General features: G+C 44.7%; 1 protein-coding gene across 3 annotated transcripts in view; it reads left to right on the forward strand.

Moving 5' to 3' along the window:
* Ptpro (protein tyrosine phosphatase receptor type O) overlaps nucleotides 1-10,484 on the forward strand; it is a 195,376-nt gene extending 184,892 nt beyond the window's left edge. For all 3 annotated transcript variants that reach the window (XM_051155511.1, XM_051155509.1, XM_051155510.1), the window contains 3 exons: nucleotides 2,314-2,468; nucleotides 3,522-3,657; nucleotides 10,334-10,484. In XM_051155511.1, the coding sequence (XP_051011468.1) occupies nucleotides 2,314-2,468; nucleotides 3,522-3,657; nucleotides 10,334-10,438 (396 nt within the window). In that variant the 3' untranslated portion in view covers nucleotides 10,439-10,484. The remainder of the gene's footprint in view (nucleotides 1-2,313; nucleotides 2,469-3,521; nucleotides 3,658-10,333) is intronic.
* The last annotated feature ends 1,056 nt before the right edge of the window (nucleotides 10,485-11,540 follow it).

An 11,540-nucleotide genomic window follows, 5' to 3' on the forward strand; every position in this document is an offset into this window, starting at 1 on the left:
GGGTCTGTTCTCATGCCCGCTGCCTCTACAGGGATGACTTACATAGATCATTGTGTGATCAATAATATGCTTCTTGTCCTTGGTCTTCAATGATGGCCCATCTTTCAGTGACAAACACGTGAAGAGTTTCAGCAACAGAAATAAAGAGGTAACCAACAGTGTTTGCCTAGAAGGCAGTTCAGAGGTCACAGCATCTTGCGGCCTCTCTTGGCTATAAGCGTGCAGAATCTAAATTGGTCCAACAACACCGATCTGTACTAAGCAATCTTTCCGCCTTAACTGCCTATGCCCGCCTTTCTTTCTTTGTTCCATATTGACATGTGTAAAGTGCCCAAGTATCTTCTCAACAAGATATAGGCACATAAACCAGAAAAATCAGAGCAAGAGAATTTAGGATAACAGAGTCAGTTCAAACTGAAGGGTTTTCTCATTTAAACAGGGAAAACGCCTGCTTGCTATTGCCCATACTCGGAGACTGGTTAAATTGAGTAATTATCAACAAGTTATTTATTCCTAGGGACTCTGAGCCTTGCAATCAACTGAAAGCCTGTTGCTGGTTCCGTAGTCCTGGCTCAGAGCTGTGGGGACAACAATGGCCACCTAGTATGTTTCTTCACTTCACGTCCGCTTGTACTCTTTAGCTGACTACTTTCTCTGATTGGCTGCACTAGAATATGAACGTGGAGAGGCGATGTGGTGATCAGCATGTGAACAGAGCCGGCCTGTTCTGGGAGCCTTTCTAGACAAGCCAAGCTACCTGGTGACTGACTTTGGGCACCGTGGTGTCACGTGCTTTCCCTTCTGCACAATTTATTATGGATGGGTTACTTCACTGACATATTCCTTGAAGACAGCAGCGAGGAAAACCACAATCTTCACAGCTTTTCCGCTGTGTCTCCAAAACAAGAGCCTCTCAACACTTGATGCTGCCTGGGTGTGGTGTATGATCTTAGGTGCCAAAGGGACAGTGGGTATAGGTGACATGATGGCACTTTGTCTCTAGAAATCTTACTTTGCATTTGCACATATTAGTTATATAGATTCACTTATATAGATGCCAATTCTGCTTAAGACTGCTCCGTTTTCTTCTTTGCAATTCATTTCTCTTTGCTACCTGAATATAACCCCGAACTTCAAACCTTCCAAAGGTTTGCTGGAATATTCTATTCACTAAGTGGGTTGTGGGGTTGCTGCAAGTTTGAGAGATGAAGGATGAGGGATGAGGGATGAGCCAGATACTTGAGATAAACCTGATTTGGGAACCAGCCTCATGGTTATCAACAAGAGAACAAATCATTCTTCTAACTTATTGGGGACCAAATGGAGTCGATCGTGGAGGGTCTCTATTTTGATGGCTCTTTGTACGGCTTAAAGAGAAATTCAGTGCATGGGCCAATATAAATAACATTAATATACAAACTGACTTATGACAGGTTCCCTAGGACAAAGGATATACATGACTGAGCAGATGGGAGACTGTGGAAGTGATGGCACAGGAGTTCTGATCACTGTGACACCCACCATCCATCACCCACTTCATGTACTTAGTGAACATAGGACTGATACCAGGGACCTTTTTTAGGCACACGGAAACTGAAGCCCAGTGAGTCTGTCTTCGATCAGGTTTCCTAGTATCAGAACTCAGAAAAGGGTTTCTCAAAATAAATGCTTTAAAAAAAAGTGTAATCTTGGTAAATATGCAAGGGGTCAAAGGAAGGTGTTAAATACAGCTGTGGACCCAGCTAGAGTCACTTCAGTCAGACCCCCTGAGGATGCTGGGACCTGGGTGGCACTGTAGTGCTGAACCATTTTGATACAGGAATGGACTTTTGCACTGGATGCTTTCGCACATGAATGTGACCTCTTGGGGATTTTCCAGGGAAGCTCGTTGTCTAGAGCATGTCTCTGGGTGGGAAACTAGTGATTCTAGCAGGAAAAGTGGTACACTCGAATGGCAGAGAGCTCTAAGTAGGACACCAACAGTAGCTTCCAAAAATGCACTGGCCAGGGCAGAAGCAGATTCTAAATGGTAGAGCCCGTATGTCGAGCCTGGTCTGGGTAAACTCTTGTTCTTAGCTACTAGCTAACAGATAAGGGTTAATGTAGGTGTCCACCTTTTGAGGCTTTATACAGTTACAATGAACCTTTCCCTTCAGGACCTGGTTAGTACCAGGCAGGTGCTCAGAGCTGGAAAGGGAAGGGTGACGGATAGGGGTAGAATGTAGTATCACCTTGGTCTTCAGTGGTGCTTCGGGCCATGCTAAGTGTAGATGAGGTGACTAACACATCGTCTTTGGCATCTCTCCCCTACAGGCAGATGAGGCACAGGATGTGATGCACTTCAACTACACAGCCTGGCCCGATCACGGTGTGCCTCCAGCAAATGCTGCTGAAAGCATCCTGCAGTTTGTTCACATGGTCCGACAGCAAGCCACCAAGAGCAAAGGGCCCATGATCATTCACTGCAGGTAACCCCTTCTGTCTCCCCATCGTGATGGTGCCTGACAATAGCTGCTTAAGGAAGTTGGCTTGGCTCAAGGGTTTAGTCAGTCTTGGTGGAACAACATCGTGGTGCTAAGGGCTCAAGGCAGCCACATTGTGAGGCAGAGAGAGGTGAATAAGGTGAAGGGCAGCATTCTTTTTATTCAAGCAAAGGTCGTAGCTCATGCAGTCATAGTCTGCCTTTAGGTCGGGTCTTCCCATCCCAGTCAACCTGTCTAGAAACTCCCTCACACTCGTGCCAAGTGTTTGGCTCCTAGGCAGTTCTGGAACTGTTAAATCGACAAGATTCGCCATCACAAACAGCATGGTTTTTTCCCCATAAAACCTTGATCAGATTTAATCATAAATTAATTATGATTTTAAAATCTCTAATTAATTGATGTTTTGCTGTATACACAGTTTACTTATCATAATTATCTCATAACTATACTCTGTAGAACTCATTTTATAATTTGCTCTTTTTTGACATATAATCTTATTTGTAGCTAAGTCTAGCCTTGAACTCACTCTTTAGCCCAGGCTAGCCTTAAACTTGCAGTGATTTTCCTGCCTCAGTTTCCTGAGTATTGGAATTCTAGGCATGTGCCACTATGTTCAGCTTTAAATAGATGTTATTACCCCAATTTTAAAAGCAGAACACCATGAGAACAGAGATATGCAAAGATTTACAAAATTTTATTCAACTAGAGCATAGAGAAATAAAGATCCAAATCTAGATATATGCATCTCCAAAGACCAAGTACCATGTGACATCCCATTGAAATCCAGAGTGGCTCTCCAAAAACAGAGAGCCCGGGGTGGAAGTTCCTTAAAGAAGGAACAGTGATGACCAAATGTGTGACATCTGAGCAACACCAGCCCCCGGTGCATTCTCAAGACCCAGTTGTGTGAAGGGCACTGTGGGAGAACAGTTTCCTCTGGTTGTTGTTGTTATCTGTTGGCTTCAGAAACCTCCAGTTGATTTCCAACCGTGCACATGTCCGGTGTGACTCACAGGCCACCTGAACTCTCTTTTGCAGCGCGGGTGTGGGACGGACAGGAACCTTCATTGCCCTGGACAGGCTCCTGCAACACATTCGAGACCATGAATTTGTGGACATCTTAGGGCTGGTGTCAGAAATGCGGTCATACCGAATGTCAATGGTACAGACAGAGGTAGGAACTGAGTCAATATGCATGCTTAACCTTGCTCGTGACAGAAAGCACCTCATTACCCAGTGTCACGTTTTAATGGAGCGGTCTCGGTGTTTTTACACGTGTGCTCCCCAGTTTCTTGCTGTCTACATTTCGAGTGAACCCGTACAGAATAAACAGGTATCCACCTTTTAGAATGCCATTGTGTGTATAGTGACCATGCTTATTCGACTTCATCTGCCTCTTAGGAATGTGTGTGTGTGTGTGTGTGTGTGTGTGTGTGTGTGTGTGTGTGTATGTGTATGCACACACACCTGCGGATGTGTGTACAATGGAGTAAAAACCTCTTTGAGCAGGTTGGAGCTCACTGTAGGACAGATGTGACTTGATTTATACTCGAGATGTCAGACTGGTCAATAAGTTTGCCATTGGGCTTTTTCCTCCACGTGACTCTGTCTCCGTTTACTTTTGACAATAACCATTGGCTGTATTTCTGATTTCTGTCTCTCTTGGCTTTAGGCATAGACAGCCCCCACTGTCTACGCGCCCACCACCACTGTCCCTAACTCGTAAATCAGCGGTTCACAACCTATGGGTCACGTATCAGATGTTCTGCATATCAGATATGTACATTATGATTCGTAACAGTATCAAAATTACAGTTACGAAGTAGCATTAAAATAATTTTGTGTTCATGGCCGGGGTGGAGGGAGGGGTCACCACAACACGAGGAACCGTGTTAAAGAGCCACAGCATTAGGAAGGTTGAGAACCACTGCCTTAAATGGAAGGGTGGTGCAGCCCAGAATTCCTCCAGTGTAATTACCCAACATTCCCTTGGCCTCCTCTTCTCCCCAGACCTTCCTGTCCTTGAGGCTTTAGCGTGTATTCAGCCCACAAGCACACCTCTAGCAGCCACAGCGAGAGTGTGCCTGCGTGAGGGCAAAACCCCAAGCACAGTGGCTTCTTTTTAATCCACATCACTGGACTATTACGTTACTCCCCAGCCTCAAGAGCACAACAGTGCTTTTCCTGGAGAAGTGGGGGGGGGGGGGGGGGGGGGGGGGGGATGACAGGGAATGCTTGTGGACTAGAACAAGGTCAAGCCTGACCTCTCTTACCAGAGATTTCTTTTAATGCCTTGTTCTTTCATCTACAGCTTCCACCAGGAACCACTAGATGTCAGTTTAACTCAAATAACCTGGAGGGTAAAGGCAGAATCTCTCCAACACTGACTTTCTAACCCTTGTCAGCTCCCCTACCCTCCCACCCCACCCGCACCACCACCTCCCACCTATCTTCCCAGCCCCACCTGAGCAAGGCTTGGCAGAACCATTCAAATATATTTCACTGCCAAGCTGCACCCAGCACACAGTAGTTTGGAGTTAGTGACCCACTAACAAACGGCTTAGTGATGCCTAGGAAGCACACCCTAGGCAGGATGGCGGCCCTTTCAGAGATACTTCTTTTTGGCAACTCAGTGGAGACCCACAACTGGATCGGTTGCAGAAAATAGGAGACTGCAGAGCATCCAGCTGTAAAGGGGAAGTCTATGTCACATTCCTTCCTCTCAAGGCTCAGGGATTATCTTGAAAGATGATTACAAGAGCCAGAGGCAGTAGCTAATGATAAGGAGGCATTGTTTTCTGAGCACAGCACATAGGAACTTGGAGCAGTAGGAACAGCATGCTCAAACTCTGCAAGATCAAGACAGACAAAAACCCAGCATGCTGGGGCAGGGGGAGATGGGCACCCGGGTGCTATTGGAAACTGATGACTCTTTGGGAGAGGCAGTCAGTTTTCTGCAGGGATGCAGGGCATGGGAAAGCCACCCACAGTCCAATGATGTCCCACACGCATGCACATACAAACAGCACTAAGTAGACTCAGTGGGTTTGAAAAAAAAAAAAAACAACAAACAGCATATGAAGTTGGAAGGGGGAAAGTGGTGGGAGGGTAAGGGTGAGATGGTGAGCGAGGGCGTGAGGGCTGGATTTAAGCCTGAACTTTTGGGTTTTAACTCTGATAAACACATATCCCGATATGCAATAAAGCCATCTCCATTACATTTATATGTCATATACACTTTACAAAACATGGTCTTATAAGATAGCAGTTCTCAACCTATGAGAGTTGAACAATCCTTTCACAGGGAGTGCCTAAGGCCATCAGAAAACACAGGTATTTACAATACAACTCATAACTAGCAAAATTACAGTTATGAAATAGCAATTAAAATCACCTTATGGTTGGGGGTCACCACAACATGAGGGGCTGTATTAAAGGGCCACAGCGTTAAGAAAGTTTAGAATCCCTGCTATATGATAAGTGTAAATCCCCGTACTTCAAAGGACATCTTATTTTAAGCATCTTGTGTGATGAATTATCTGACTTGCTCTTTTAACTTGGTAAGTGTTGATTACAGGTGGTTTACTTTTGATTTTTCACAACTACGGAGTGCCAATCCATTTTTAAAACTACCTTTGCACACACAGATGTTCTGGCTCCTTCCTGGCTCCACTGTGTTGTCTTCAATGTGATAACCTCAGAAGCTAGACCAGCCTTCCTGGGGCTTCCTGTACAGGCAGTGCGGTTCTTTGTTTTCCCCTTATTTTTGGCCCCAGTTTTAGTTCTCTGGCTTCCTTCTTTACAGCAACATTCCTGGTTGACTCCTCCATGTAAACAGTCTTTGGAAAGTCTGCTATTCCAAAAACTTGCTGGAAGATTCAAAGTAATGAAATGGGGCACAGGTCTCTTAGCTTCCTGCTCACCCCCACCCCACAAGCGTTACCCAAGTTCCCTTGGAATTCCGACATGGACACCTTCCATGTTCTTATTTTTGTCAGTTTTATCTGAGAACATTTCGTTCACTTACCTTATTTTTCCTTGTTTCTCTCTTCTCCCTGGTCTGACCTGTATTTTCCAATACAAGTTGATTTATCTCACATTAGTCCTTCAGCCCACTCACGTTCAAATCCTTCTGCCTGCTAATTTGCTTAGTTAATTAAGTGAGGGGGCAAAGAACAAAGTGATTTTTCTTGCACTTGTCAATCAAGCACAACAATCAAGAGGACAAAATCAGTCTCAGCTAAGAGCTGGTCTCTATGCACATACAACCCAGGCGTTGAAGAGCATATTTCCTCTCATCTTTGGCTGTTGATTGATCTCCCAACGTTCTCCACACCGCCTGCCTCGGTGGTTCCATCACACCATGCTATCCACTGAAATGTTCTAGGTGACTAATTCAAGCAGCCATGTTCTCGGGTCTCTCTTGGTGTTGTGTCAACCTGCATGGTCAGTCCATTTGGCCGTGCCCTTTCACACCTGATCAGCCACACCTCAGGGCTTCTCCATTCTTGTGAGAGACGAAACAATGCCAGAACCTAGGAGATGGCAGGAGCCTAGGCTCTAAGATTCCACCTGTCACCTCTTCTGGCCCTCACTTCTCATCTCTACAATGTGACTGACATTCCTCACCCATTGACATAAAGAACACAGTAGATAGGATGACAGAATCCATAAATGTGCTTTGAAGCTGTGATATGATACCTGCAAGTGGCTGGGACCTCCTCCCCTTTCCCTGCAGGTGACTGGGACCCCCTCCACCTTTCCCTGGCTGGGACTCTCTCCCCTTTCCCTGCAGGTGGCTGGAACCCCCTCCCCGCTTCCCTGCAGGTGGCTAGGACCCGCCCCCCTTCCCAGTGCTCTGTTCTATTCTTAGCAAGTATTTTGTTTGCTTTCCTCCCATGGCCTCTCTGGGGGTCAGGTGGGGTTTTGCTTTGAGCAGATTGGCCTCACTACTGGAAGCCTGGCTTTCTGCAGGTCAAATGGATTTGCCTATAAATAGTCATTCACCTACTTTTTCCTATGCTGTGTGGCTTTGTCACTGTTCTCATTGTTTCTACTTGGTTTGGAGGTTTTGGTTTTCTAATTAACATACACCAATTATACATAATAATTAGATGAATTATACATAATGATGCATTTCATTATGGTGTTTGTAGACAGATATATTTTCATCACTTTCACCTACCCCCATTGCTCTCTTCTCACTCTCACTGAACCCCTCCTCCCCACTAGTCTTCCTTCTACTTTCAGGTCTATGTGTACACGTGACCCAGTGAGTTTAATTACAGTGCTTTAAAGAGCACGGATGACAGATTCTTTACAGGAGCATGGGCAACTTACCACGGCAACACCACTGAAGGAAAGTGTGTGGTGCTTGCTTTGGTTTTGACACGAAGTTTGGCCACTGGGCAGCCACACAGCGAGAGTTCAGACCAGAACCTGTCTGTTTCCAGCATTCATTTAACACCAGAAATAATGGAGCGATGTGTGAGGACCACCATAGGTGGCTCAGTGTACTGAGATGTTATCATAACATAAGGGAATGTATTTTACCCAAAGCTTGTTGAGAACTCAGAGATGAGGTCTAACCTGCTGAGGCTTGAAGTGTTGGCTTTTATCCTCTGTGTTAAGCTGTTTATATGAAGATCTTTAAAATCCTGTGGCCATCTTGGCTGCACTTGATTTAGAGGTAATGCTTAATTGTACTCCCTACAATGAAACAGTTGGGGTAAAGAAGGAGAAAAATCATGAGGTTAACCTATTTCATAGCATAGTGATAACAAATCTTAGTGTCTGGGGGATTTTACTTCAGGTTTCAGTCATGTATAAATACTCATTTGTGCTCTTGTGCTACATAATACACATGCATGCATTTCTTTCACATTGAATTTTCACATAATGCACAATAGTATATGATACACACACATCACAAGTATACATATATACATGCAAAGTTCTTAAACTCCAATTCAGAGACTGTTTCTTTAAGGTTTTTTTTTTAATGTGTGGAATATTAAACATTTTCTACATTTTCCCGTTATCTGTATGTTTATAGCATATTATCTACTGAGCATTAACTTCGATTTTTGCTGCTTTGTACTATGATCTGTGTCCATACCATTTATTAATTTTACCTCTCCAACAGTAAGAAACAACAACTACATTAATAAGCTCAAAATTACCACTGACTCTCCCTATTCCCTCGTGAGCTGTGTTCAGTTCATAGGCGAACACAACCATTTTAACATATATTTCTCACTACTTGGCCTTTATTTATTCTCAAAAACATGGCCTCGTTGTGCAACCCAGGCTGACTTTCAGCTCTTTTTCCTTCTGCCTCAGGCTCCTCCCTACTACAGAGATGACTGGCATGTGCCCCCAACAGAAATACACAGCCACTGTTGCATATGGTTTAATATTCCCTCTATTTGCTTCAAAACTCACTTACTAACCCTAAACTACTACAAACTAGGAATAGAAGACACTCTGCCTCCCAGGCATGATCTGTGTCTTGCTTGTTTGTCTATTTGTAGTGTTCCTGATTTCTGAGACAAAAAACTGGGGAGTAACTTTGAAAGTGTATCCTTTCCAATTTTCTTCCTTCCTTTACCATTTTCTACATAGAGCTTGACATCTTTATTTGCATTTTATTTCTATTGCTTATAATTTTAAGATCTCTTTTTCTGATATAATTGAGAAGAAATTAACCCGTCTTTCCCTTTCCATTTTCATTATTTAAAAATTTATGCTTAGGGAGTTCATGTCAATGTATCATGAGGTAGGTTTTGTTTTGTTTGTTTTGGTTTAGTTTTTTGAGACAGAGTTCCTCTGTGTAGTCCTGAGTGTCCTGGACTTGCTTTGTAGACCAGGATGGCCTCAAACTCACAGAGATCTGACTGTCTCTGATTCCCTGCATGCTGGGATTAAAAGTATGCACGACCACCATGACTGGCAAATGTTTTGGTTATTGAAAGTCGTTGAGTTGCATGTCCATTGCCTTCGGTACTGTGAAGTGATGTTCTACACTGCACAGCAATGTCACGTTAGAAAGCCGGGGGCTGAGTAACTGACACGTGCTGAGAGGGTAATTCTGGCATGTTATTATCACCACCAGAAAGGAAAATGGCAACCATGTGATGTGACACTTGTTCCTTGATGTGACTGATAACCATCTCACTACGTGTACCAGATCACCACCACGTTTTATACCTTACATCCACATTTCATTTATTATACCACAGTAAAGCTAGAAAAGTACATTAAAGACATTCTGCTGTATGGAGCATCCGAGGCGATGGCCCAGTGGGTAAAGGACTTGCTGCACAGGCATAAGGACCCGAGTCAGGGTCCCCAGCACCCACGTTAAAAGTAGGGCATGGGACACCGGCCTATATTCCTAGTGCCAGGAGGCAGAGATATGGGGAGCCTTGGGGAGCTCACTGGCTGGCTGGTCTTGCCAAATTAACAGGCACCAGCTTCAGTAAGGAACCTTGTGCCACAAAATTAAGGTGAAGCTATTTAATGTTGACCTCTGGCCTACACACACACACATTCATATACATGCACACATATGGACATGTACACAGATATGTACACACACTCACACACACACACACACACAGAGGGAGAGAGAGAGAGAGAGAGAGAAGGAAATGATGTTCTAAGAGTTATTACTAATAAAAATACCTTTAATGTTCAGTTCCCTGGATTTTAATATAATGAAATTGTTCCTGGAAAGACATGAGAACGGTTTCCTTTCGCAGCAGATCCTAATTGTCATGCTGCCCGCTATAGCTTCTTCCTCTGCACACGTGCCCCACTCTGAGGCCTGCCTCTGCTGTCTGTCCTAGGAGCAGTACATTTTTATCCACCAGTGCGTGCAGCTGATGTGGCTGAGGAAGAAGCAACAGTTCTGCATCAGTGACGTCATCTACGAGAACGTCAGCAAGTCCTAGTTCTGAATCCAGAGCAGTAAGTGGAGAGGCTGTTAACAGAAAGGGACCTTGGTAGATGTTGACTTCGTTCCAGCCTTTCTGTCCAACTCGGAAGCACCCAGAGATGGTTAGAGAGAGTCACAAATGTGCATGGCACAGTTGGCTTGAGACGTCAATGCCCTGTTCCCGAAAGGGAGATCATAGCTTCTGAAGTTCATGGATATTCCCCCTTACCCAGAACCTTTAATCACCCTTATATAGGATTTGTGTCTGCCACTTAGAGACACCGCCTTCCACCTCAGCCTAGACAACTGTGCACAAATGTTGTGTTGACTATGAGAGTTATGAACTGGAGTCAAGACCACCTCCCTGAAAAGAGTTTGAATTGAAGTGGAGACTCCCCAAAAGAAAAACAATATTGACCACAGAACCTCGGGACAACGGGTTCTGAAAATTCCTCGACTTCACTTACTGTGTGAGAAGCTACTTGGGAGGGTTGAGGGTCAAGGAAACACTGGTGACATATTCGGGGGTTTGCACTCAGCCCAAGCAGCAAAGGTCCGGCTGGAGCGATGAAGCATGAGGAAAGATAAGAGACGAATATGTGAGTGGAGAGAAAACATTCAGAGCCATGGAGAGGTCCAGTCCTGAAAAGATAGATAAAATCACGCCCCCCCCCCCATCCCCGCACACACACAAGTTGTGGGGCTAAGCATCGTTAGAACCAGTGGCGGCATTGGGAGGAGGTTGTTAATGTGCCAGGATGCTAACTATCTTTCTCTCATTTGCAGGTGATGACATGATAACCTACCCATCCTCCCTTGCTTCCAGAGGTTTCGTAGGGGCCCTTTAGTCACTTTGTTAAATCAAGTCCCTGCTGCGCAGTGTGTGGCCAAGGAGGTGACTTCTCTCCTAGAACTGAGAAGACGTAGCCTTAAGGAGCCTGTGGTATCTTTTCGGAGTCTTTTCACTTCTGGACATTTGATGGACCAAATTCACTAGGATTCCAGAAAGGTCAAAACGCTCTGCAAAGGGCAGGAAGTGCAACTCTTCCTGACAGTTTAGTTGGCCCTTTGCTGCTTGGGCTGGGTTGATTTTTTTTTTAAAGTGCAATAATTTTTGT

This window comes from Acomys russatus, chromosome 13 (genome assembly GCF_903995435.1).
Source record: "Acomys russatus chromosome 13, mAcoRus1.1, whole genome shotgun sequence".
In the NCBI taxonomy this organism is placed as follows: domain Eukaryota; kingdom Metazoa; phylum Chordata; class Mammalia; order Rodentia; family Muridae; genus Acomys; species Acomys russatus.